Source organism: Monodelphis domestica, chromosome 3 (assembly GCF_027887165.1).
Source record: "Monodelphis domestica isolate mMonDom1 chromosome 3, mMonDom1.pri, whole genome shotgun sequence".
Classification (NCBI taxonomy): Eukaryota; Metazoa; Chordata; class Mammalia; order Didelphimorphia; family Didelphidae; genus Monodelphis; species Monodelphis domestica.
Genome location: NC_077229.1, coordinates 20401558 through 20428461, shown reverse-complemented (window position 1 = coordinate 20428461; position 26904 = coordinate 20401558). Strand labels below are relative to the sequence as shown.

At 63.2% G+C, this 26904-nt stretch overlaps 1 protein-coding gene across 1 annotated transcript; it reads right to left on the bottom strand.

The window, feature by feature from the left end:
• Positions 1 to 1090: 1090 nt before the first annotated feature.
• TBC1D10A (TBC1 domain family member 10A) lies at positions 1091 to 26904 on the bottom strand. Its single transcript, XM_056821501.1, has 9 exons — positions 26579 to 26904; positions 12396 to 12495; positions 7735 to 7842; positions 6410 to 6516; positions 4407 to 4521; positions 4231 to 4296; positions 3933 to 4122; positions 2911 to 3065; positions 1091 to 2385 (listed from the first exon to the last, which is right to left on the bottom strand). Exons 1-9 carry the CDS (start codon positions 26788 to 26790, stop codon positions 1912 to 1914), a joined length of 1527 nt encoding a protein of 508 aa, XP_056677479.1. The 5' UTR covers positions 26791 to 26904; the 3' UTR covers positions 1091 to 1911.

The following is a 26904-nucleotide window of genomic DNA, read 5'->3' as shown; positions in this document are numbered from 1 at the left end:
TCCTTTTTTCCTTCCTTCTAATCTTTCTCCCTATGCTTTCCTCCTTTTCCTTATCTCTCATGTCTTTTTCTTTCTTCCCTCCTTCCTTCCTTCCATTCTTTCCTTCTTCCTTCATGCCTACCTTCTTGTCTTTCTTATTCTTTCCTTCCTTCCTTTTCTCTTTCCTTCATTCCCTTATGGTTGAAGCTCCTTTCTGAATGCTGGCATAGAAGCTGCCCTGAATTCAGCCACCAACTGGCCTAGGTGATCCTGAGTAAGCCCCTTGGCCTCACGGGTACTTCCGGGCCCAATGGGCCCTTCCAGATGTGATGTTCTTTGGGCCCTGGCGCTCCCTACCTAGAGAAGAATAAATAGGTCACCACCCCCTCCCAGAGAGCCGGAAACAGCCATGAGGAGGAGGGAGCCAGCAGGCAACTTCCCCTTTCAGAATCCACACTAGGTTGGGCCCTTTGGTGCCAGGGCGAGCTGGGATAGCTTGGCAGGCCCAGTCCCAACCCCACCACCTCCCCACTCTGTAAACAAACAGCTCAGGGAACCCCCAACACATGACATCCAGCCAGCTCCACCTAGCAGCAGGAAACGCAGGGGTGGAATCCCGGGCATCATCGAGGGGGCAGCCTGTATGAAACCCAGATTGTGGAGGTTGGGCATGGGAGGAGCCCTGAACGGGCCAGGGTGGGGGCGCAATGGGGGCTCTGCCACCCTCTGCCCAGGGCTCGGTTTCTACTCTGTAACACAGAGATCCTATCCTTAGTGGATCTAGTCTCACCCTGGCACACAGAGGGGCCTCTGGTAGGGGTGGGCAGCTTGGCATGCTGAGAGGGAAGAAAGGCAACGAGATCAGCACCGGAAGATAGCTTCCAGGCCGATCTGGGCCAGCCCTCTTCTTTTACAGTTGAGGAAACTGAGGCCACGAGAGGCTCGGGGAGCATGGCTTCTCCAGCATGTCGCTAATGCGCTTTCCTCTGTCCCCAAAGGCCTTGGAGGAGGCTGAGTGATGTTTGAGGGTGCACTGGGGGGGGGTGGCCCAGGCCCTGCCCCGTCCTCATGATGCCACAATTCCACCCAGCAAAGGGAGAGGCCACAGTGCTCTAGATAACCCGGTTTATTTCTGTACAAAACCATTACTTTACACAAAGAGAACCTATCCCCATACCTCTTCCCCCTAAGGAACGGGCCTCCTGTGCCCACCCCCCCAGGGCAGGCTGATGCCTCATCCCAGCGGAGGCCCTTCCCTCCCTGTGGGCCATCCAGCGAGCGGAGCCCAAGCCCGGGACGGTGGCAGCAGACTGGTAGGGCTGGAGGCTCGGGGTCAGAGGGAGGTCTGGCCCCCCCACCCCGGGCACGGCGAGTTGGGGAAAGCCCCACTGGGGCGATAGGAAGCACTTGATCTCACTGTGGCCAACGGGCGCCTGAGGGCCCGGGGACTGGCCTAGAGGACGGATGCTCGGCCGTCCTCTGGGCAGAGCGGCCCGTCTGGGCCGGGGCCCAGCACTAGAGAGAATAAATAGTCCCAGGGCTGAGGAGCTCGCCACAGACACAGGGAGTGCTGGGAAGGTGGAGGCTCCCAGCCCGCTGAGGGCCGGCAGACCCCCTCCCCGTCCCCCAAGCAGCATGGCGGCCTGCCCTGGCCTCTGAGCCGAGATCGAGACAGGTGGAGGGGGCTCCCCTCTGACCGTGAGGGAGAAGAGGACGGCCCGGGCCCCGAAGAGCCTCGCTGCAGCCCAGGAAGGAGAGGAGCCGAGCTCCCCGGGGCCATCGAGCGCCAGGGCCTTCCTCCTGTCTCAGAGGCTTCTCGGCCACACCACCAGCCCCTGCTCCTGGCCACCCCTGAGGGGGGAAGGGCCTCCTGGAACGTCCCGCCCAGCCCTAAGGAAAAGAGAAACTGAGGAAGCGGGGACCCCGGCCCTATTACAAGTAAGTGTCTTCGCTCTCCTGGGAGGTCAGGCTCTCCTTGGAATGACGGGGCGAGTCCTTGGCGTCTGCGTCCCGGGGCTGCGGGGCAGTGCTGGGGCCCGGGCCCTGGTCAGGGGCCTCTGGGCCAGGGCTGCCGCCCTCACTGGGCAGCTCTGGGGCCGGGCCGGGCTGCTGACCCTTCTGCCGTCTGGCCTTCTCCTTCATGGCCTTCTGGTGCTCCTTCTCTGCCTGCTTCTGCTGCTTGCTCTTGGTGCCCGGGGCTGGCAGCTGGGTGCCCGGGGGCAGGCGGATGGAGGGCGAGGGCTCCAGCGCCTTGCGGGGGGCCGGCTCTGCCTCACTGATGGCCTTGGCCCCGTGGAGCCTGGGCTGCGACTGGCACTGCAGCTCGCCCCGGGTGTCCTTCCACTTGCGGAGCTGGATCAGGTGCTCACGCTCGATCTGCCTCTCGGTCACTGGCAGCTCGATGACCTGGGGGCAGAGGCCAGAGCGGGAGAGAAGGGCCTGGTGAGTGCCCAGCCGGACCCGGGCTCCTGAGCTCCCAGCCTCCTGACCCCCAGGCTCCCAGCCTCCTGACCCCCAGGCTCCCAGGCTCCCAGCCTCCCAGCTCCCTGGCCTCCAGGCTCCCAGCTCCCAGGCCCCCGGGCTCCCAGCTCCCAGCCTCCTGACCCCCAGGCTCCCAGCTCCCTGGCCTCCAGGCTCCCAGCCTCCCAGGCTCCCAGCTCCCTGGCCTTCGGGCTCCCAGCCTCCCAGCTCCCTGGCCTTCGGGCTCCCAGCTCCCTGGCCTTTGGGCTCCCAGCTCCCAGCCTCCCAGGCTCCCAGCTCTCTGACCCCAGGGCTCCCAGCTCCCCAACCTCAGGGCCTCAGCTCCCTGGCTCCCTGGCCCCTGAGCCTCAGCTCTCTGGTCCCCACTCTCAGTGCCCCATTTTCCCAGCTCCCTGGTGCCTGCCAGCCCACCTCTAAGCCCTCCCACCCTCCCCCAGCAGCTGGTCATACCTCCTGCACCAGGAAGGCCTCCTGCATGATCTTGGGGTTCAGGCTGCGCAGCCGCTCCATGGTCTCGTACTGGCCCTGGCAGGCCTTGAGCTTGTCGGAGGAGCCCAGGCTGTGCTTGAGCAGCACCAGGCCCACCCGGAAGAGTATCTTGACACCTGTGGGGATGAGGAGAGGTCAGAGGCCAGGCTCGGCGGGCACCCTGGCCACTCTCTCTCTCCTGCCTCCTCCTGTGTCCTCAGTGCCCAAAGCAGGCACGAGAAACCCTGACTGGCTATCTCCAGGCCCAGAGAAGGGGTGGCCTCCTGTGCTAGTGAAGGCCTTTCCCATCCCTGTGACACTGTAGGACCAGCAGCACGAGCAGGCAATAACCTTGGTTCTCCAATGAGGAAACTGAGGCACAGAGGCCTGAAGCCAACTAGTTCAGCTTCACAAGCTCCGAATTTGAACCCAGGACCAGGTGCTCTCCATTCACACCCCCACCCCCACAGAAGGCCATGCTCTGGCCAAGGACAGGCCTTCCCACTTGGGGGGAGGGACTGGGTGGCCAGGCCTTCCCCATCTTGCAGCCAAGGGGAACCAGGGACAATGGGGTGACTGGAGTCCAACACAGGACCTGAGTTCAGATCCTGCCCAGACTGCGGGCAGGAAGGAGCGGTCTTTCGGCCCCACAAAGTCCAACAGGGTATGGGGTGGCGCCGCAGTCATCCTGAGATCCTGAGCTCTAGATCTGGGACAGACTTTGGGGGCATCTAATGCACCCCGATTCCCTTCCACCTCCCAAGAGGCCCAGAGACTCCCGTGAGTGGAATCTGAACCCGAGTCTTGCTTCGGCGGCCTCCTCTCCCAGGTGGGCCCTTGGAGGAGGGAGCCAAACCCCGCCGGACACAGGCCAGGGCAGAGCGGGCAGAGCCGGCGTGCTCCTTTGTGGCGGGCACCGGCCTCACGCGGCCGGACTAAGCTCGGCGCCAGGCTGTGCCAGGGCGGCCGCCGTGCCCCCGGGGCGCCGCGCGGGGCTCCCGTACCTTCGCAGAAGAACATGTCCCAGACGCGGAGCACCGAGCTCCAGGGCAGCGTGCGGGAGAAGGCGCACATGAACCACTCGGTCATGTACAGGATGGGGTCGATCTTCTGCTTGCTCAGGTGTTTGTAGGCCACCGGAGACACCTTGTGCAGCAGCGAGAACAGGATCTCCCCGTCCAGCTGGATGGCCTCCTGCGGAGGGCAGCGCGTGAGCGGCCGGCCTCCCCCCCCTCCGGCCTCGCCCCCCCCCTCCGGCCTCGCCCCCCCCCGGCCCCTCCCGCCGGGCCGCGTCCAGCTCACCAGCTTCTCGCTGTAGTAGCCGGGCAGGTACTTCTCACAGATCTGCACGAGGCACCAGAAAGCTTGCTGCGGCGGGAGAAGAGGAGTCAGGCCGGCCCCGGCCCGCCGCCTCCCGACCGCCCCCCCCCCACGCCCCCCCCCCCAGGGAACCCCCCCAGACGGGCCCAGAGGGCTACCTCAGCAGGCATGTGCATGAGCAGGACGGCCGCCACGGGGGCCTGGGCCTGGCAGTAGCCCTCCTCCGGCCTGTACAGCGTGTAGGCCTTCAGCACTCGGAACAGGTCCTGTTGGCTGCAGAAGAGGGACAGCCGCTGACCCGGGGCCCCAGGGGTGGGGCTGGACATCGGCTCCAGCCAGGAGAAGCTGCCGCCGTCGCCCACGTCCTCGCTCCCGAGGGGTCTGCTGCCGGCCGGCACCGGCGAGGAAAACGAGGCCCCGCAGAAAGGACCCTCCCGGGGTCACCCGGGGAGGACTCGGCCAAGAAGCGGCCTCTGCTTGGCCCCTGCCAGGGCTCGGGGACCTCCCTGCTGGCAGCCTCCAGCCTCTCCTCTCGCTGGATCCCCAAGCCCCAGGGAGGCCCCGAGACACAGCATGTGGCTCAGGCTCGGGCCTCCTCCGCACCCGCCTTCTCCCATGCCCAGCTGCTGCCCCTGGGGCCCTGGTGACAGCCCTCTGCGCCATGCCCCCTGCCCAGGCAAAGAGGCCCCCCAGCTCCCCGCAGCCCAGCCCCGGCCTCGGGCCCGGGCAGAACGCTGACCCAGCGCTGACGCAGGGTGTCATGATGAAGTCTTTGTCCTCCGACAGGCCTGGGCCTGAAGCAGCTTTGTCGAGTCCCACCAGCGCTTCGCCCTTTCCCAAACCTCCTGTCTGTGGCAGACAGACCTTCCAACCCCAGCTCTCAACCTAGACCAGCCTAGCTCCCTCCCAGGCCTGACACCCCTGTTCGAAGGCCCCTCCCAGGCCTGACACCCCTGTTCTAAGGCCCCTCCCAGGCCTGACACCCCTGTTCTAAGGCCCCTCCCAGGCCTGACACCCCTGTTCGAAGGCCCCTCCCAGGCCTGACACCCCTGTTCTAAGCCCCCTCCCAGGCCTGACACCCCTGTTCTAAGGCCCCTCCCAGGCCTGACACCCCTGTTCGAAGGCCCCTCCCAGGCCTGACACCCCTGTTCTAAGCCCCCTCCCAGGCCTGACACCCCTGTTCTAAGCCCCCTCCCAGGCCTGACACCCCTGTTCTAAGGCCCCTCCCAGGCCTGACACCCCTGTTCTAAGGCCCCTCCCAGGCCTGACACCCCTGTTCTAAGCCCCCTCCCAGGCCTGACACCCCTGTTCTAAGGCCCCTCCCAGGCCTGACACCCCTGTTCTAAGGCCCCTCCCAGGCCTGACACCCCTGTTCTAAGCCCCCTCCCAGGCCTGACACCCCTGTTCTAAGGCCCCTCCCAGGCCTGACACCCCTGTTCTAAGGCCCCTCCCAGGCCTGACACCCCTGTTCTAAGGCCCCTCCCAGGCCTGACACCCCTGTTCTAAGGCCCCTCCCAGGCCTGACACCCCTGTTCTAAGGCCCCTCCCAGGCCTGACACCCCTGTTCTAAGGCCCCTCCCAGGCCTGACACCCCTGTTCTAAGGCCTCTCCCAGGCCTGACACCCCTGTTCTAAGGCCCCTCCCAGGCCTGACACCCCTGTTCTAAGGCCCCTCCCAGCCATGACACCCCTGTTCTAAGCCCCCTCCCAGGCCTGACATCCCTGCTCTAGGCCCAGCTCTACCATTTCCCCTTTAAGGGTCCCTGCTGGCAGGAGTGGCCCCAGGCCCCGGGTCACCAGTGGGGCCCCGTGTCCTCAGCCCTCCTCTCCTCTCCTCGGTCCCAGGAGGCCCCGTGTCCCTGCTCCAAGTCCCGTCTCCCAGGAAAAGAGCCCATAAATTCATTCAAAGTGAACGAAGGCTAACGTGCCAGGGTGCTCTCTCAAGGGAAAGAATCTCTAATGGTGGGGTTTCAGGCAGGCATCAGCCAACAGAGGGACTTCATTTTCTGGCCCTGCTGGAACTCCCCCAGCCCCAGGCCCCCCCATTTCCTCCCCTCGAGCCTGGGAGGGCCCCTCTTTGAGCCCTGTGCCCAGCGCCCAGTGGGTGCTCCATGCCTGCCAGCTACCCCTGCTGCAGACTCCCAGGAGCCCGCTCTGCTCACCCGTGGCCCCCGCGGGACACAAACATCTCATGGAAGGGGAATTGTCGGTGCAGGTCTCTCTCGATCACATCCAGCCATTTGGGGTCTCCTGGGGAGAGGTCCAGCTCCTGGAAGGAGAGGGGCTACGTGGGAGGGGACGCAGAGGCCGGGGGCACCTGGCCCAGCCGATCAAGAGCAGGCAGGGGAGAAGAGAGGCCGCCATAAGCTGGGAGACGTCCCCAACTCACCCTCCCCAAAGGGATGCTGACCAGGAGAGGCCCTTCACGGCCTCCACATGGTCTTCTTCTAACCTCAAGAGCCATTTCACTTTAAGGCCTCAGTTTCCAACGCTGTAAAAATGGGGAGATTGGAACAGTCTGGCTCTAAGAGCTCTACCAGTGGAGCAGGAGGCCCTGGGCACCCCAGCCCTGAGAAGAGCAAAGCATTTCAAGGGCCTGAGGGGACGGTATGCCCAAGCCATTGCCCTGGGCATTGCCAGGGGCTCTGTCATCTTGGTGCCCTCTGGCTAGCCCCATTCACACCACCTCCCACACTTTCCAGCTCCTACTTGGGGAACAGCCATCAAACCAACACAGCCTCTCCCAGAAAGGCCCGGCCACCCCGCTGGCCCACTGGCAGCCCTGCCCTCCATCTGTGCTCTATAGCCCAGGCCTGGCCCAGGGCCTCCACACGGGCATCACCCAGCCCTCTGCCCTCCCGGATGCTGGATTTGTTTTGTGAGGGCGGCAGGAAAACGCTCAAGGAAGAGGCCGGAGAGCAAACAGGGACCGAGCGCAGGTCTGCCCCACGTGCCAACTCCCAGCGACTGACAGGGGAGCCTCTGATCGCCGTGGCTGCCTAGGGGTCGCCTGGGAGTAGAGCTTCCCAGGGGACGGAGGCGACCAGGCGTTTGCCCCCGTCTGCACTGACTGTGCGCTCCCTTCCAAGCCGCCTTCACGGGGAGGGCATTGCCCCCCCAGGCACAAGGAGCGCTCTTTCTGGTCTTTCTGCCTCCAGCCTGGCAGGGGCCCGCGTGCTAGAGAGGAAGGGCCCTGTGGGCAATCCCCCGGCTCTCGGAGGAGCCCTCCCCTGGCTCAGAGCAGAGGCACAAGGCACCCTTCCAGCCCCGGGCAAGCTTCCCTCCTGGCCCTTCCTGGGGAACAGGTTTGACAGGTGCGTCTGGGCTGCGGGCTGAGCCACTAAAGCTGCCCTCCTGAGCAATTCTGGGCTAGCCGGCCCTGACCGGCCCTTTAGCGTCATCTCTCCTCGGCCACATGGGCCTGCAGCCTCCCCACTGTGACCCGGAAACGGCAGTGGGGGAGAGGGGAGCAGGGGCTGCTTCTTACATCAAACTTGCCGGGATTCTGCTGGAGCTTCACCTTCCCTCCTGACAGGTACTGCCAGGCCCGGCCCCGCAAAGACGGCGGGATCCCCTTCTGGCACCGCAGACGGATCTGGAAAGAGACGGAATCGCTGTTGAGGGCTGAGGGGAGGAAAGGGGGACGGGAGCTAAGAAGGGGTGGCTCTCGGAGCCCCGGCGGCTCTGGGGTCCCTTCCAGTCCTCTCTAAGACCGAGGCCGAGGGCAGGGGGCTCTCGGAGCACCCGCACTCGCCCGGCACACCTACAGGGAGGGCTGCTGCCATCTCGGTTCTCTTTTTACGTGCCTGAAAAGTCAGCTGGGCCCCCGTCTACTTTTGTGAAGTGAAAAACAGATCTCCAGCTACCCGCCAGAAGGGATCCAGGGGATTCCAGGCAGCATTCTTTGGATTCTAGACTGACACTACCTACATGAACGGCCTTGGGAGAAGCCACCTGACCCCCCTCGCCACAGATCTGGAAAGGAAGGGTCAGCCCCGTGGCCTGGGCCAGGCCGGCCCTGCCCACTCACTCACTCACTCACTCCTTCCTTCCTTCCCTCATTCCTTCCTTCCTTCCTTCCTTCCTTCCTTCCTTCCTTCCTTCCTTCCTTCCTTCCTTCCTTCCTTCCTTCCTTCCTTCCCTCATTCTCTCTCCTTCCCTTCCTGCCTGTCTCGTCCATCCTTCTTGCCTTCTTCCCGCTGGGTGTCCCCTACTCCCAGAGCCTCAGCCGCCCCCCCAGTCTGGGCCAGCTCACCCCCCCCCAATTCACGCCAAATTTAGTGCAGATGCCCGGTCGGCTCAGGCCTCTCGCTGGCTCCACGTCCCGCCCAGTCCATGGGGCTGCCTCTCCCGGCATCCTCAGTCCCCAGAGCAGCGCCGGCCCCTCCGAACGGCTCACTTGGCCCCTCCAGCTCTAGATGGAGGCTGCCCTGAGGAATGCCGGCCGGGCCTCTGGCTGGGCACCAGCAGGATCACGGGGTTCCTGCTGCCCAGCCCAGCACCTGAGACGGAAGCCAGCCACAGGGCCTGCCCTCCCCCGATCTGTTTGAGCCGAGGTCCAGGGAGGGATCCAAGGGCTTGGGCCTGCTCCCCTCCCCCCGGCTGCACCCATCTCAGAACGGACAAGGAAGGGAAGAAGCGGGGGCTGACGACACCAAAGGCCAGATTCCAGTTGACAGGATAAAGCACGCATGACGGCGGGCCCAAAGGAAGGGGGCTGTTTGGCATGAGGCGAGCCGAGTGGTGGCAGAGAGGGGTCCAGGGGACTCTCCCCGGGCCAGCCCAGGACTCTGGAGGGGGACGCCAACACCAGTAACTCTCGGATAGCACACGGGGGGGGGGGGGGGGCAGGAAAGGCGATGAGGGACCCGGCACCCCCGGAGGGTGTTTGCTCAAGGTCCCGCCATGATGAGTCGTCCGAGTCGCGCTTCCACCCAGGCCGCTTCTCTGCTTCCCAAGGGGGACGTCGGAGCAGCGGGAAGAGGGCAAAGGACAAGAGCAGGCCTCAAGGGACAACTGCTTCCGGGGCTTGGGGGGGTCTTGGCAGTGTGTCCAGGAGGATCCTCCCCTCCCGCTTCTGCCCGTCAATCAAAGTCAAGGCTTTGCGCTTGAGAGGAGCGGCGAGGGAGAAGGAAGGGGGGGAGCAGGCGGGCGGTCAGGCTCCTTAGAGGAGTCTGTCTGCCCTTCCAGTAAACCATGAAACACGGATGCGGGTAGAAATCATCCCCGCCCTTACAGGCCTGGGAGCCCGTGCTGGCAGCTCTAAGCCGGGCCTACCCCGCGGGGCCTGAGCAGGCCTCAGAGCTCCACTCCATCCACCTCAGCCCCAAGGTGGCCCGCCTGGCTCCCCGGGCCCTGGCTAGCCAGCTGGCTTGCTTCCCGGCTGTCAGGGAGCCTGGGTTTCCCCTGCAAGCACTGCCCATCCTTGGGTTCTCCTCGGCCCGTGAGCCCCGGGGGACGAAGGCTGGCATCACAGGACAGGTCGCTGGCACTGGCACTGAGGTACACTGCCAGGGACAGAACCTTGTCTGCAGGCCATGAAGAATCCTGCCAAAACGCTCCAGGGAGCCGGGCAGAAGCTTCCGGAGCTGGCCAGGCCCGCTGTCTCCGGGCTGACCTCCTTGGGCCCACCCTGACCCGGAGCCCAGGAGAGGCCATGGAGAGCTCCGACTGGGGTCCTTCGGGCACCGACCAGAGGCGCCGGGCAGCCAGCAACGGTCAAGAGTCAGGGCTGCCCCAGGGACGAGCTGGGAATACCCGGTTTTCCCCCATCTCGGGGGCTGGAAGAATCAACCTCCCCAAAGCAGCGGAGAACCGGACAGAAGGGAACTATGTCCTATGAGTCAGGGTCCGACGGGCCGCTCTCTGGGGTCTTGTCTGGGTCACCATCTCGGACCCCAAATGCCGTCCCCCTCCCAAACTGCCCGCAGGAGCCCAGCCTCGGGAGGGCCTGAGCACCGGCTGCACGGTGGGCAGAATGACACCGATACGGGGGCGATGTGGGGCGCAGAAGGGAGAGCCCAGCCTCAGTGGGGCAGGGCCGACAGGACCCGGGGTGGCAACAGCACGTCGGAGCTGGCCGCGCCCATTCTGGGGTCACCTGGCCAAATCCGCTTGTTTACAGAGGAAGAACCAGAGGCCCAGAAGGGAGAGCGAGCCCCAACTGGCACCCGGGGTTACTGGGGGGAGTGCGGCGGGGCTCCCACCTCCCACAGCCGTCAGGACGGCCTCCAGAGGACCCCCATCCTCAAAGGAGCCCCCCAAGGAGCCTCTTCTCTTTCTTTGAAGAGGCCAAGAAAAGGCCCGGCAGGAGGCACCCCCACAGTAGGGCATGGAAGGGCCACCCCGGCCCCTGGGAGGGCAGATTCAGGGGCCGAGGGCTCGGGGAGCTGATTGGGAAGGAAAAGAGACGCAGCCGCAACTCAGGAGCCCAGAAAACAGGAGTGCCTGTGGGGAAAGAGTCAGGATGCGCAGCCCTCGGGGGCGGAGGAAGAAGGAAGGACGGCCCGACAGGCCAAATGCCAAGAGGGCCGGCAGGGCTGCTCTCACCTTGACTGTCGGCGAGACGGAGCCCCAGAAAGATCTCCAAGTGGCCACCCCCAGGCCCTCCGCCATCTCCGAGGACCCCGGAAAGATTGCGGGGTGAAGGGGCTCCAGAAAAAAGGCCTCCGGGTGCTGCTGCCGCGGGGAGCCACCAGCTCAGCGGGGGTCCGATGGCAGCAGGACAAGCCAGGCCCTCCTGGCACAAACATTCTCCAGCCCAGCAGCTGGGAGGCCAGGGGGAAGACGCCCCCCTGACACACTAGGCCAGGGGCAAGAAAGACCTTGTGAGTTCAGGCCCATTTGGGCTTCCCGTAGGCACCCCCTCCTCTCAGGACTGATAACAAGAGGGGTGCGGCCCCCCAACACATCTGGCCTAGCACCAGGCTGCAAGGACAGGGTGATGCTGAGCCCAACATTCCCTGGGCCCTCTCTGGGGCTCCCCAGCAGAGGGGGCTTGGGCTTTCAGGCCCGGCCAGTCCTCTCCCTGCCCCCCACCCCAGCTCTTCCAGGCCAAGAGGGATCAGGGGTGCACTACCGGGGGTGGAAGGGCAAAGAGAATAACCAAGCGAGCAGCACCAGGCAAGGAGAAGGGCCCGAAGGCTCATGAGTGAAGAGGAACCAGACCTCGAGAGGAAGATCCGCCCTGGCCCAAGCCCCTCATTTGGCAGAGGAAGAACGGGCTCCGACTGAGGCCCAGAATGGAGAAATGACTGGTCCAAGGTCACTGAGAGAGGAGGCTTCCCCTGAACCCACGGGACGCTGGGCTCCTCGGCCTCGGGGAACGAAGCAGAGACCCAGCCTGACTGGGACGCAGCCAAGGCTGGAGGAAGAGGAGGCCCCGGAGGGAGCTACCCAGGCCCCCACAGGCTGAACCCTTCCAGGAGAGAGCGATCCCTTCAAACAAAGGTCCTGAACCCCAGACCCAGGGTCAGCCCCCCACAGCCCCTCGCCGCTCCGGGGCCTCCAGGAGTCACCAAGGGAAGCCCGAGGGCGCAGGCATGGGGAGGACGGTACGAACGGCGGCCCCGGGCTCCGCGGGCAGGATGGGCAGGAAGCGCCTGGGCTGCCAGAGCCTGAATGGCCTTCAAACACCCATTCTGGGGAAAGGACGACGGGATGGCACAAGGAGCGGGGGCTGAAATGGGGAGATGAGGGGAGGAGGGGAGGAGAGCCAGCGTGGAACACGGCTCGGCAAGCATCCCTCCCCAATTCTGGGCGACCTCAGCAGGCTCTCCGAGAAGGCAGGAGAAGCGCAGCCTTGGTCGGAGGCCAGGGCTCGGGGCTGCCCCGCTCAGGGCGTCTGGCCCCCTAAACAAAGCCCAGCTCGATCGTCGGCACACTGGCAGGGGAGCCCCGGGCGGAGGCCAGGAAAAGGAGTCGGAATCCAACAGAGCCTCTGTGGGCCTTCAGGACTCCTTTCCATCTTCCGTTCCCCCAAGCCTGGAACGCTGCCCCTTCCTGACTCGGCAGCCGCAAAAGGCCTAGGACTATGTGCGATGGATTCCTCCGGCCGGGGCCCAGCCCGGGGCCTGGCACAGGGCAGGCACCCCTCAGGGAAGGCCGTCCTCTGCCCTCCCCCCGCACCAGGGCCAGCGGCTCACCCACCTTCTTATGCTTCTTGGCCATCCATTTGTCCCAGCTGTTGAGCATATCCAGCCACTTGGACTCCCTCTGCCTCAGCACTTCCAGCGGCACCTCCTCTAGGCTGTGGGAACCAAAAGCAGGGCACGTCAGAGCGCGGCCTCCGGGCCAGCCCCCCCAGCGGCCCCTGCCCTTCCTGGCGCTGCGCTGCCCCCAAAGCGGGCGGCCTTCCATCGGTGACCCACGACCAGGTCCAGACGGATTTGGGGAATCGCAAAGAACCAGGGAAAGGGGGTGCCTGTGGGCCGAGGAACTACGGTACCGGCGACGCAAGAGACAAAAGGGGGGCTCCAGGGGAGCCGGGGCAGCGAGCGAGCCTTGGGAAGGCCCCCCAGAGACGGTAGACTAGGACTGACTCTGGGGGCTCCGCCGGCCTAGCTGAAGGGATGAGGGCCAACAAGAGCCCCGACAAGGAGCTCCAAGCGCTCACTCCAGCCAGGGCTGCCTCTGCCGTGGTCACTCCTCCCTCCCTCACTAGTTTGGCTGGGGACACGGCCGGCTCTGCTCTCCATTGACCCTTAGAGAGTCTCTCTACTGGGGGCGGCTGGGTGGCTCGGTGGATGGAGAGCCAGGCCTAGAGACAGGAGGTCCTGGGTTCGAATCTGGCCTGGGGTGCTTCCTTGCTGAGTGACCCTGGGCAAGTCCCTCACCCCCCCCCCCGCCCACTGGCTAGCACTTACAGTGGAAGATAAGGGTTTAAAAAAGCTTACTCCCAAATGGCCTGATTAACGAGTCTTTTCCCAGGGCCCAAGAGAGCAGCCACCGACACTGTTCCAAGCGCATGGCGTGGCCCTATCTCTGCACCTCTCTTAGATGTGGATCCACACAGGCATCCCTCCTCCCTCCTCCAGCACCCCATCCCGTTCTGCAGAGACGGGCCCAAAGGCCCCTCGGGGAGCACACCAAGCCCCAGAGGCTGACTCTGTGCCAGAAATCTGCGGATGGCCTTTCCTGGCTGGAAAAGCAAATGCCGCTGGGGAGGGGCGACCGGCGGCCCCCTCTCCCCAGACTGGACCTGGAGAACAGAAGGGCCCCCCAGCACATTCAGGCCCCGGGCCCGCCAGAGGCAGAGGGCTATCTCGCTGGGAGGATGCTCCCAGGGGCCGTGCCCCCGGCCAGAAGCGCTCAAGGACCCAGTTGCCCACTTGGTCCCTGGGCGGCCTGGGGAACAGAAGCCAGAGATCGGGTGGCTCCAGGAGAGCACCCAAAGGTCCCAAGAGTCCTGGAAGGCAGGCAGGGGAGGGATGGGCCCATCTCACAGACAAAGCCAGGGTCACCCCGGAACTGACCGGCAGAGCTGCCAACAAAGAGCTCCTGAAGGCCGAGTCAACAGGCCGGGCAGCCGGAGGTGCCAGGGGCTGGGGTGGACACACTCTGTTCATCCCTCAGTCACCAGAGCTACCAGAGGGCACAGCATGAACCGCGCTGGCCCGTATCCCGGGGGGGAGGGGGAGGGAAGGACAGGTGCCTGGCTGGGCACTCAGGGAGATGACCAGAAGCCCAAGAGCCACCGAGGCCTACAGGAGGAAAGAAAACCTTCCAGAGAGCAAGGAGAGGCCCGCCAGCCGCCCCCCAGGCTCAGCGGCGGCCCACTCGAAGTGCTGGCCGGGCCGGGGGCCAGGCTTGACCCCCAGCCCGCCCGCCTCGGCTCCCCTGGACGGGGCAGCGGCACCTTGGCAAAGCCGCCTTCCTCCTGCTGGCGTGACGCGGTGTCCAGTGCCGGCATTTTTAACTGCGGGATTTATGAGTTCAGCAGGCCTGGGACAGGCGAGGAGGATGGGGCGAGCGGGAAGCCCAGAGGCTGGGGGCGGGGGTCTGCTGGAGCGCCACGACGGCCAGGACACGGCCCAGGGAAGTCCCGTGGCCGGAGCTCGGAGACCCGGCCTTGCCTCGGGCGGCAAACGTGTCCTCGGCTGTCCCTCGCTGGGCGCCAGAGCACCGCGGTCCTGGCCTGCCAGTGACCCTCCAAGCCGTCAGCCAGCGCCGTCCCCTGAACCTTCAGAGACTCCCCACTGCCCTGGAGGCCCCCTCCACACGGGGTCCCGGTCCAGGCAGGGCCGGGGCTGGCTCTCGGCCCGCGCTGCTCGGGGTTCTTCAGCCGTGCCCGATGCTTCCTGACCCATTTGGGCTTTTCGTGGCGAATGTCCCGGAGGGGTTGGCCATTTCCCTCCTGCTCCTCTGACAGAGGAGGAAACTGAGGCAATCAGGGCCACCGGCTGGCTAGGGTCCGAGGCTGGATGGGAGCCTTTGCCCCAGGGAGGCCCAGATGAGCAGGCCTGGAAGGCGGGGGCTGTTTGGCCCTGCTGTGGGGGTCGCTGAATGCAGCCCTCCGCGGGCTCTCGGACCAGCGGCTCTGCTCCGACCCTCCTATCGGGGCGCTCCCGTGGGGCTGTTTGCTCACATGGGCCCTCCTCGAGCCGGGCCAAGAGCCTGCCTGGGAGCGCACACGTGTGTTCACGCATGACTGCTCCCTGGCGCCACGTGTGGCTGGGCCGCTGCCTCCACCTCCCCGGATCCTCCAGGAAGCCTGGCGAAGGCCTAAAGCAGAAGAGGCCGCTCTGTGGCGCTTGGAGCCGGCTCTCTTGCATTGTTCCTGGCTTCCTGTGGGTGTGCCTCTGTGTGTGTACCCGCCCCAGCACACAAGAGCCGCTCTCATTTCCTCCCCCCACCCCCACCCTGTGTTTCAGAGACTGGCCCAAGGTCTCCCTCCTGGCCTGTCTGTCCCGGGCACCCCACAAAGGCTGAACCGGGTCACTTCTCGTCCCCTGCATCTGTTTGGGGGGCCTTGTCTGGAGGTGATCATTCCAGCCTCTGCAGCATGGGGCCACGTGAGGGAGGCACTGCGAGGTCCTGGGTTCAAATGGGACCTCAGACACTTCCTAGCTGTGTGAGCCTGGGCAAGTCACTGAGCCTCCCATTTGCCTAGCCCTTGCCTTCTGTCTTCAAGTGGTTACTAAGACAGAAAGTGAGGGTAAGAAAAAGCGGGGAAGGGCCTGGAAGCCGGGACGGTGGTGCTCCCCGGGCCAGCTTCCTCCAAGCCTCTCTCCCAACCTGCCCGGGGCCTTCGGAGGGCCGGGGAGCGGCCGGCCGCTAAGAGCGCTGGGTCAGAAGGCAGAGCAGGGCCGTGGAGGGCCCCGGAGAAGCCGGTCACACCCAGCCCAGGTGGCCGCTACAAGTGCCTGGGATTGACCCCACTCCACAGGCTCAGCGGGCTGGCCCAGGAGATAATGCTATCTCCAGCCCTTTCGGCCTTTGGACTAGAGGATGAGCAGGGCTAGGCGAGGCCTTTCCCCAACCGGGCAAATATAGCAGGTCTGTGGCTGGGTCCCTGCCGTCTCCCCGCGGCAGGGGGAGCGCTGGGCAGTCTGTGGCACCCACGCGGGCAGCCAGGCCCCTCTTCCCTAAACAGGCTTTTCCTCGGCCAACTTCATCCCAACTCCTCTGCCTGGCATTCAAGGCCTGCCGAGTGGGCACAAGAACTAGCCAGCCTTCTGGGCGCTCGGGCCTCCTCGGAGTCCCACAAACAGCATGCCGGTTCCCATCTCAGTCTTCCTATTCCTGGTCCCCTTGGGCAAGCAGCCCAAGTTCTGCTCCCCCATTGCCTCATCCGAGGCCCCCAGCGCAGCGGCGGCGGCTCCCTCGGCCTCTAGGCCAAGGCCCTTTTCATCAAAATGCCTGGCTGCACTCTGGTCACCACCCAAAGGTCCACTCCCCAAGAGGCAGAGGTCTTCCGGCTCTGCTGCCTAGAAGGCTCCCAGAAGCCCCTGGGCCCCCTGCTGTCCACGGGCTCCTGGTGCAGATCCCCTTTGGACTGGATGTCCTTCGAGGCCAGGCCAGATCCCGCCATGTGTTGCTCTCTGGCTCAGCCAGCCTGGGGCCCCTCCGGACGGAGCTCTTCGTGACCCTTGGTGGCACCTGGAGGCAGGCATGGCACGGCTGTCTCGTACACTCCCTACGTCAAGGGGTGGTTTTATGGAGGACACAAAATGGGGTGACATCCACCTCAGCCTGCCTAGAATTGTGGCTGCCAAGCTAGAAAGTCGTGTACTCTTTTGGCTGTGTACACTGCCCTCTTGACTGTTGGGGGACATGCCATGACTGCACAGCCAAAACGCAACCCATCTTTTTGAATCCTTAAAATAGCACCCCTACTTTATCTATCCCTTTCTCTGCCCCAAAACCCTTACTGTGTATTGGTTCCCAGGCAGAAGAGCGGTGAGGGCTAGGCAATGGGGGTCAAGCGACTTGCCCAGGGTCACCCAGCTAGGAAGTGTCTGAGGCCACATTGGAACTCAGGACCTCCCGTCTCTAGGCCTGGCTCTCAATTCACTGATCCAGCTAGCTGTCCCCTGCTTTATCTATTCTTGATGATGCTTCTCCACTCCCAGGCATGGAGCCTCAGAACCTGGATATTCCAGGATGTCAGGCCTGGAAGGGACCTTGGAAAGGTCCTGAAAAAAAGCATCTGTTCCAGCGCTCTCATGTTGTAGCCAAGAAATCCGAGACCCAGAAGTTCGGTGACTTTTCCAGGGTGCCAGAGCCCTCTCCGACTCACCTCTCACCTTCACATCCAATCAGCTGCCATCATCCCCAGCATCCATTCCTCCTTCTCCACTCCCACTGCCAGCCCTTGCTGAAGACCTCAACTATTCAAGAACCAACCGAGTCTCCTTGCTTCTGGGCTGCCCCTCTCCAATCTATCCTTGCACCACTCCCTACACGCACAACTCTGAAGCCTACCGACTACCAGATAGACAGGAAATTCAGCTCTGGCATTCTGGCAGCCCATTTCCAACTGGGCTCTAACTGGCCCCCAAACTCTTTCCCTTTCCCTATTTCTCTGCAGGTCCCCACACCGACTCTTGGAGCTCCTCCTTCTACCCCCCCTTTTTGCTCAGGTCCCTCCAGCTGGGTAAGCCACCCTGACACACCAGAGATGGCTTTCCATTTCCCAGCAAACTTTGCTTTAGTGTCTTCACCCTTTCCCTTGTGGTCCAGTTCCTTGTCTCCCATCCCATCCTCCCATTAGATGAAAAACCCCTTGAGTTCTGGGCCCAGCTTCTCATGCCATGGCCTCTTGTGGGTGGCAAAGAGGCAGGCCCTTAATGTTTATGGAAGATATTTTTCTGCTTAGCTTTCCCAGGAGCCTGAAGCCAAGAAGACCTGAGCTCAAATTCAGCCTTAGATACTCTCTGGGTGACCCTGGGCAAGTCACTTCACTGCTGCCTCAGTTTCCACATCTGTTAAACAAGATGGCAATTAGCCCTTACCTTTTAAGACTGCTGTGAGGATCAAATGAGATATTTGGAGGTGCTTTGCAGCCCTCAAAGAGCTATCTAAATGCTAGTTATTATTTCAAGGAGGCAGCGAAGGGCTACAGGAGGAATGAAGGACAAACACAAGGCAGGAGGAGAAGCCTTGTGTTGGGGCTGGAAACCAGAAGCATGTTCTCTAAGAGGGGGAGATGAGGGGAGAAGGCCTCAGGAAGTAACACGTGTCTTTCGAGAGAGGCTTGGCAGTGCCTGTTCTCATTTCTGCTTTGCTTTCAAAGGCCAAGAGGAGGGTGGAGTCCTTGCAAAACAGGCTGACTCAGAAAGGCCTAGGAGGCAGGCCCAGCCGGTCCTGCTGCACTCTGAGGGAGCCCAGGCAGGAAGAGGACCCTTGGCGCTCCAGAGATCACTCTCACCTCCACGCCACACAGCACCGGAATCAGCCCCGTGTACCAAATCACACCCGAGAGGGCAGGCTCATGCCAAGGCCCTCCCCAGGCTCCCAGCCAGCCGCCACCCAAAGCCTTTCATCAGGAGGCTGCACAGCCATCACTTCCCCTGACAAAGGATCTTCACGAAAATGCTAGAGGGGAATCATTGGGTACCAAAAAGGGAGTCACAGTGTATGGTAGGGAAGAGCGCCCTGGACCAAGAACCGAAAGCCCTGGGTTCAAGTCTCGGGCTAACAGGCAAGTTCCTTCTTCCCTTCTCCAGGTTTCCATTTTATCCTCTGAGAAAGAAGTGTCATCTGCTCTTGTAGAGTCCATGAACTGAGAATGGTTTTTGTACCTTAAAATAAGGTTTTATTATATCTAAAAACCACTCTTGGCCAGCTCTCGTTCTCTAAATGAGCAGCGCTGGTCCTCAAGTCAGGGCTGGTCAGCTGACTGCGCCCTGGGCCAGACAGCCTCTTGGGACCATGACATCAGACCTGTCCCCGAACCATCCCTGACAGGAGGGAAAGGGAGGACAATCTGGCTTCAGCAGCCCCCTCCTGGCAGCAGGACTGGAGGGCCTGCCATCAGGCCAATCACGCCAAGAAAGGCCAGCCACATTCCAGGCATTCTCCGACTCCCAGGGCCCAGCAGCAGCCGTGAGGCCTTGCCCAAAGGGTGTGGAGGGGGCAAAGGGAGAAGCGGATGGAATTTCCCTTGCCTGGGAGGGAGAACCCTGGACCCGGAGTCGGGTAGCCTGGCTGCCAGTCTGGCCTCAGCCACTTGGGAGCTGCGGCTCACCTGTGAAATAGGGAGACGAGCCCTCGGCCCGGCCGCCCTCCCCTGCCTTCCTTGTAAGAGACGGGCTTGGCCAGCACTCACTCACGCACCACATGACTAGGGTGTCTCCCAGCCTGCTCGGGTGCTTGTGTGACCCAGAGGTGACGCTGGGCTCCCAAAGGCTACGGCAGCCCTGCACAAGCCCAGGCAGGCCAAAGGCAGCTGTGAGCCTGGCAATGATGGGCCCGTGGCCCGTCTGGCTGCATCAGCAGAAGGAAATGGTGGGTTTGGGCCATGGCCCTTCGGAGACCGTGACACTCCCTAACCGAGTCAGGGGCACTCAAGGCCAAACCCGCCTCCCCAACGGCGCCCAAGGAGGGGGCCCGGCGCCATGAGCCGCGGCGAGGGAAAGGGCCACTGGGAGGAACTCGGAGGAAAGCGAGCAGAGCCACAACTACGAAGATTCCAAAGCGGCTGGACGACCTCGGAGGGCGATGGCCAGCGGGGGGACCGAGGCAGACATCTGCCAGCAGCTCCATGGGAGGACTGAAAGGCAGCGTCGCTAAAAAGTCTGAAAGGGAAAAGTGCTTATGAAGGGAAACGTGCAGCTGTCTGACCTGAAGTCACAAGACTGAAGGAGGTGGAAGAACAAGGGCCAAGGTCCAGGCACTGTCGCAGGCCTGACCCCTGTGATGCAGGAGGGAACTGGAGCCCGCAGGGCGAAGTGCTCTGTCTCGGGCCAAAAAGCAAGTGTGCTGAAGCCAGGATGAGCAGCCGGGCCTGCTCGGGGCTGTTCTCACCCACCCTCCTCCCCCTCCTCTGAAAAGCTGCTGGGCTCTGCCCCGAGATCCCTCTCAGGGATCCTAGGAATCGCTTGTCCTTCGCCTTCCGGGCCGAGCCTGAGCCCTGCCTGCTCTCCTGAGCTGAATGCTCCAGGCTGGCTGGATCTGTCAGCTTGGCGGAGCTACACCCTCACTTACCAGCTGTCTTCCCTTCTTGTCAGCCTACACCCAGTCCCTGTCTTCTTGGGTGTGGTTTTCCTCCCTCCTCCCATTGGTTCTCTTCAAGCCCCGCCAGTGCCATGCCCCAAGGTGGGGAGGAGCGGGTACCTATGCCACCTTCCCAGGATTTTCCCTCTGCTGCCACTTGACTGATGATGGGGAAAGAACCCAAAAGTTTTGCACAGCTCTGCTTGTTCCTCCTCCCAGCAGCTGGGCTCCCTGCTCTGAGAGGAGTCCAAAGACTCTCTTCACCTTGCATCTGGGTTCCCAAGGCCAGTCCGTGTGGCAGGAGCCACCGTGCAATGCCAGCAGACCACCAGCACTCCAGGGGAGCCCCTGGCATCCTCATGATGCCCAAGTCAGTTTGGCATCAGGACAAACTTCAGGCTTTCAGAAGGGAGCCGTCTCATCCTCGCTAGGCGAAACTCAAGCCCTGACTTCCTGTCTTCTAGCATCCTGTGGCAATCCCCAGGGAAGGGGGGGGCAAGGTAGCTGGGAATGGGAAAGCAAGGCCAGCATCCCCCAAAAGAAGGCAACCAGAGCTGCCTGGCCTCAGGCCTCTTCTAACGTCCTTACCCTATTCAAATGCCAAGCTAAACCCAGTAGACATGCCCTCGGTCCCTGTTGGCTCCCAAGGAGCTAGCAGGATTCCTCTCAAGTCTGATCTCTCATCAGGAAGAACCCTGGCCCTTCTGCCCCAGTTCTAGGAGTCTCCCAGGAAAGAGACTTCTCCAGAAGGAGTAAGTTTGGACCGAGAGGAAGAGCCAAGGCAACCATGCTGTGTCCAGGTCTTGCCTTTGGGAGAACCCTGGAGGTGAGAGACACACTGTAGTTACAGAGGAGAGTGGACGCTGTGGCTGCCACCAAAGAAGGCTGGGAAGGCTCAGGGGCATGGGCGGGTAGGAGGAGCAGAAAGCCCTGGGTCAGCAGGAGTCACTAAGCCAAGCACCTTGCTGAATGGTGAGCCGGAGCCAGGAAGGGTCCCTTCTTAGAGAAGGAGGAAAGAATGGCTCAAAAGGGCCTCTGGAAGGACGGCTCTTCCTGAGTAGAGGGTCACTCGGTCCCCCGCCCATTGCCCAAGAAAGCATCTTAACTCCTCCCTGCCCAAGAAGAAAGATGCGATTGAGCAGGAGGGTGATGGCACAGTGGTGGTGGTAAGGCGGCTGCCAAGGTTCCTTGGCACAAATGCCGCATAATGAGGGGAAGCTATTCCTCCTTAACTGTCCACACATTTGTCCTAACAACAGGGCAGGAGCCGAATATAAGGAAGCACACTTAAGAGCTGGCCCTGGAAATAAGGAAGAGGTGAGCTTTGGCCCCAAGGAAAAGCAGAGGCAGATCTCATCATAGCAAAGGTCAGCCTCAGTCCTGAGCTGTAGCAGAACCTTGTGGCGCTCAGCAACTGGTCAAGCCCTAATGTCTAAGGAATGAATGCTGATGCGCTGAACCTCTAGGAAATAGAAGTTGGGTTCCCAAAACCACCAAAAACTCTTCTCTTTGGCTAGACTGCTAGAAAGACACTTTTCTGCAGGTAATTCTTTAGAAGAAAGCATTCATTCTGATAATAGGCACCTTTTCTAACATAGGAACCATGAAATAAATCGCCCATAAAATGCAGTCCACGAAACAAAATTGGTAACATGCAAAACATTTTTCCTCACGAATGGCCTAGAACTCTGTGACCTTTGGGGCTAACAGCTCAATGAATTAGTGTTCGCTTTTCATGATGTGAAGTCTACACTACCCAGACTCTGCATGACAACTAAAATTCTTCATGCCAAGACATTTTTTAACCCGAATCTTATTTTCCACCACATCATGTGGTTGTATGAGGGCATTGTACTGTCCGATGCACTGTTGTAAACCTCTCCACCTTTGCTGCCCTTTGGAAACCAAGGGAGAAACACTGCTAGGACCTTAGGTGCTGCTGTCAGAAGAAGCCGAGGCTCCTAGGCACTAGGGGCTGGGTGATTGGAGTTAGGTGACTTGCCCAGGGGCACACAGCTAGAAAGTGTGAGGCCAGATTTGGACCCGGACCTCCTAGAGGCCTGGCTATCCACCAAACCACCCAGCTGTCCCCATTGAAGGCTCTTTTGGAAAGGGGCAATGAAGGCATCAGTAAGGAGGAGGGAAAAGAAATGGCTGCACTTCCCCAAGCTTCTTCCCAAAGGGCTCCCCACCATTTCCACCTGCTGAAATTCGAGCCCTTTTCCAAGGCTCAGATCTCCATCCTTTATGCGCCAGCTGCGAGCCTCCCCCAGAAGCCAAATGAAATCTTTCATTCCTCCGAAGCCCCCCAGGACAATGGAGCCTCCCCCCCACTTATCACTTTCTTCTCATATTATGGGGCATTTGGCTAGTCTTCTCTCCCTCACCAGACTGCAGGCCAGAGGAGAGGCCCAGCTCTCACTGGTCCCGGGATCTCCCGTGACCCAGGTCCAGGGCCCTGTAGGGGCCAGATGCTGCACCAACAGGTGCTCAATGAACAACCCAGCGCTTCTCGGAGGGCTGGTCTTCTCGAGTGGCTCAGGCCGGGAAAAGAGGCTCATCCTGGGCAGCGCATCTCCCCTACCGGGGATGATCCTGGCCTTGGGCCAGCTGCGCCTGGCTGTCTAGAGGCCCTCTGGGAAGACAAAGCAGCAGAGAGACCCTGCCGGCCTTATCTCATTCCCACAGCTCGGGATCGCCTGGCCCAGGGAGCCTGGGAGGGCAGCAGCTGGCAAGCACCCCCCTCCCCTACCAAGTGGGATCATGTCAGACACAGCTTGGGACCGGCTCTTCCAGCATGCTGCGGCGAATGAGACAGATAACACCCACGTGGCTGCCAAACCAGATTTTCTTCTGAGGCTGGAGTGGGGAGTGGAGGGAGGCCCCGCGGCCTCCCTCACCAGGGTTGCCCCAAGGGCCCCCTCCACAGCTGCGTGCCTCAGCCCTGGGTCCACCCCCTGGGGACGCGGCGGGTGGGGGCCAGAAGGGGCAGGCATTCAGGTTGCTGTCGGAGACCCTCCTTCCCCCTCACCCAGGCCGGCCTTCCTAGGAAGTGTGCAGGATACTAGCTGGGCCACCCCAGGGATGGGAGGGGGCGGGAGGCAATACAGAAATAGCCTCCGGCATCCACAGCTGCTCCAGATGTTCCCTGGGTCCCAGGCCCCCAGGCAGCCTCGCAGGAAGCAGGCACCCAGGGGAATGAAGGCTGCGGGGAGGAAATAAGAGGCCTCAAGGTAGGAGAAGCTGAGCCCAGCGGATGGAGAAAGGGGAGGCCAGTGAGGGGAGGCACTCTCACTCAGCGGCAGCCCGCAGCTGTCCCACCACCCTGGCCTGGTCACTCCTTCCTGGCAGCCCACTCCACGGAGGCCGCCGGTGGCCCCCTCAGTGCTCCGAGAGCCTCAAAGCGGGATCCTGGAGGCCAGGAGTCCTGGGCTCAGGTCTGAGATCCAGAATCTGGGTCCCTTTCCCCCTCACAGCCTCACTGCCACATCTAGAAAATGGGTACATCTATGCTCCCTAGCTCAAAGGGTCGGGAGGGGAGAAGCGCTTTGGCAGCCTCCAAGGGCTGTGGCAGTTGGAATCCTTCTGGTCCTGGAGGGCCTTCCCCGTGCTGGCAGCTTCTCCGCTCGCCCCATCCCTGGAGTGCCCTCCCCATGTGTCCAAGGAGCCCGCCGCCCTGAGCTCCCACAGGCGAAGCCGGGCACTCAGCACGCGCCTCCTGGAGCTGCTGGGCTCCACTAGCCTGGCAGCCCCATCTCTGCATCCTGAGCACCAACCCAGGGAGGCCGAGGAGGGGCACAAGCCTGGCCAGAAGGTCATGGGAGGGAAGGGCCAGCCTCGGCGTGCCGGGCTCAGGGGACAGAGCGCAGGGTCTGGAGTCAGGCGGTCCCGGGTTCCAGTCTGGCCTCAGACACTTCCCAGCTGGGCGACCCTGGGCAAGTCACTTGCCCCCGCCGCCTGGCCCTTACCGCCCTTCTGCCCTGGAGCCCGGACACGGCACGCTTCTAAGGAGAAGGTAAGGGTTTAGGAGCAAACAAAAGGCACCAGACTCCGCGAGCTCTGCCCTCCCTTCCAGGGAGAAGATTCTGAGGTCCCTGAAAATGTTGGCTGTTTCTCAGATTTTAGGGGCCGTGAGGTGGCAGCGTGACAGAAGACCAAGCCCAGAGGCAGGGTGAGCTGAGTTCAGATCTGTGTGCTGGGTGACCTTAATCTTTGCCTGCCTGCGTTTCCTCACCTAGAAACCCGGGATAAGAACGGCGCCTGCCTCCAGGGCTCTGTGAAGCGCCCAGCGCGTAGTGGGGGCTGCCTAAAACCTCCCATCGGCACCACGGAGGGCAGCCGCCACTAGAAGGTTTTCCCTTCAGACGTCCCTGGCCCAGAGCCTGACCAGCCGGGCCTCCCACATGTTCCGATGTCCAGGTCGCCCCTGGAGCGGCCTCCGTCGGACCCTCTTGGGGCGAGCCGGACAGGAGGCTGGCGGGGCCTGCGGAACGTGGGCTGGCAGGACGGGGCCAGCCAGCCAGCCTCTCCTGCTTGTTGTGGTCGCCAGGCAGGAGCCCTCCTGGGAGGGTTCTCCCCCACCACAGAAACAAAACAGACGACCCCGGGAGTGCATCCGGGTCAAGAAAGCCTGCTGGGAAGGTGAGGGAGGAAAACCCTCGGCCTGGGGCGGCTCGCAAAGAGGCCTGCAGACCCTTCTCTGGGCCTGGGGGCCAAGGCCTCCCGCTGCGTCCAGGTAAAAGCAGGGCCCCCGCCGGCCCGGCCTCCCTCCTCAGAGCCGGTCAGGAGGGACGGCCCAAGGCAGGACTGGCTGGCCGGCTGCCTCCACCCTGAAGCCAAAGGGAGGTGGCTCTTCTCTGGCTACAAATACCAGAGGGAATGGCTCACTTCTCCAGCTCTACCCTGCGCCCCATTTCCCACACCCCGAAAGAGGCTTGTCCGGAGCTCTCATCCTCTGGGTCCTCCCAAAGCCACCCCCGGCGGCAGGCACCGGGGCTGGGGGTCACCGTATGAACAAGCATGTCTCGGCAGGAAGCGGGGGGAGAGGCTGGCCGGGCCATCGATCCGTCCACGAGGGCCACCCTGGCCCTGGGCCAGCAGGGGAAGTTGGGGGGAGAGGGGGCTCGCTCACAGAAGGTGAGATGCCAGATCTCCATGCCGAAGACCAAGCGATGTGGAGCAAAGAGGGCGCCTCCTGGGGAAGGGGGGCGTCTTTTCTAGGGGAGGTAAAAGGCAGGAGCCCTGAAGCAGCCTCCCCAGCCGGCCAGCCTCCACCGGCTTACGGGACAAAGTCCCCCCCCCCCCCCCCAGGGAAGCAGGGGTGAAAGCGGGTGAGGCGCCGGACATGGAGGCAAAGGGCAGGCCCCAGGGGCTGGTGGAGGGAAAGGGTGCTTGGCTCCCACAAAGGGAGGCCCTCCGTGCCAGGAGCTTCCTGGGAGGTCTGGGGTAGATGGGGGAAGGGGGAAGGAGAGGCCCGGCAGGGTGTGCCCACCATGTGTGGGGCAGATAACGCCGGGCGGGCTCAGGCTAGGCCGGGCCCATTTGGGGAGGGGGCTGAGACCCTCTGAAGGGAGGAGTGTCGGGGCCCTGATGGCACGGCCCCTCTCCCCTCCTGGCACATGTGTGGGGCATCCATGCCCCGAGAAAGCCCCTGCATGGGGCTGTGGAATTCTGGGGCGCGGGGGAAGGAGTCTGTCTCCAACCTGATGCCTCTGGAGGGGGGAATTCCAGGAGGAGGAATTTCCAGAGCGGTCTGGGAGGGGCAGGGCTGCCCTGAGGGGCGGGGCGGAGGGTCCCTGAAGAGGGGGCCACCACAGTCAGGAAGCTGCTAGGAAACTGCAGGCAAGATGGAGAATGGGGGGCCTCTAACTGTGGCTTCCGGGGTGCGGGTGGAAGGTGCCCTCCCTTGGGATGGGGATGTGAAACTTGGCTCATTCGGCTCTCCAGGAGACATCCCCAGGGGGGAGGGCTGACCCTCCGAGAGTGGGCTGGGGGGTCCTAGTGGGGAGAGGCCATGGCAGCAGGGGTGTCCCAGGAGGTGGCCTGGGGTCTGGGCAGGACAAATGGCCGGGGAAGCTCTCCTCCCCTCACCTGGGAGGGGCCTGGGTGGCCCTGGGTCAGGCTGTCCTTGCCCCAGGTGTGGGGGGAGGGGCTGTCATGTGTCACGGGTCCCCGACTGGAGGGGCATGTCCTCAGTCTCAGGGAGCAGTCCTGACAATCCGCAGCCAAGGGATGTCACAACGGGGGTCCGGGAAGGCTTAGGGGTCACGGCGGGGTTGGGGAGTCCCTTCCGTCTGGGGGGACGCAATGGCAGGCAGATGTCACAGCGGGGAGGGGGTGTGTCCCAGTGGGTGGGGTCATGGCCAGGGAAGGGGAGACTTTCGGGGGTGTGGGGAGGGGACCTGAGAGCCTGGGGTCCCCGTGGCGGGGGGAGCCCCGGGGTAGGGGAGTCACGGCAGTCTCGGGGAGTCGTGACTGGGAAGAGGGCCCCAGCAGTCTCGGGGTCCCCGCGGGGAGGCCCCGGTAATCTTGGGGGTCACGGCGGGGGTGAGGGAGTCTTGGCATTTTCGGGGGGCCCCAAGGCGAGGAGGAGCTGGCAGTTCCGGGGAGTGTCCGCGGGGTGGGGGGGAAGGGTTCCAGTAGTCCCAGGGTCCCCAGGCTGGGTTGGTACTCACGAGCCGGGGTCGCCCTGCGCGCCTACAAGGAAGCCGAACTTGTCGGTGCGGCGCTCCGCGAAGCCGTTGGCCTCCGAGTCCGAGCCCAGTGAGCTGAGCTCGTCGGCAGCCGAGGCCGCGTCCGGGCCTGGGGCCAGGCTTTCCCGGGTCCCCGACAGGCTCCCGTCCGGCCCCGGCGAGCGCGGCCCGTTCTCTCCGCGGCTCTTCGCCATCGCTCGCCCGCCCGCCCGGCCCGGCCCGGCCCGGCCCCGCCCGCCGCCTCCGCTGTCTCCTCGGCTGCCGCCGCTACCGGGGCCGCTGCCGCCACCGCAGCCGACGCGGAGGCC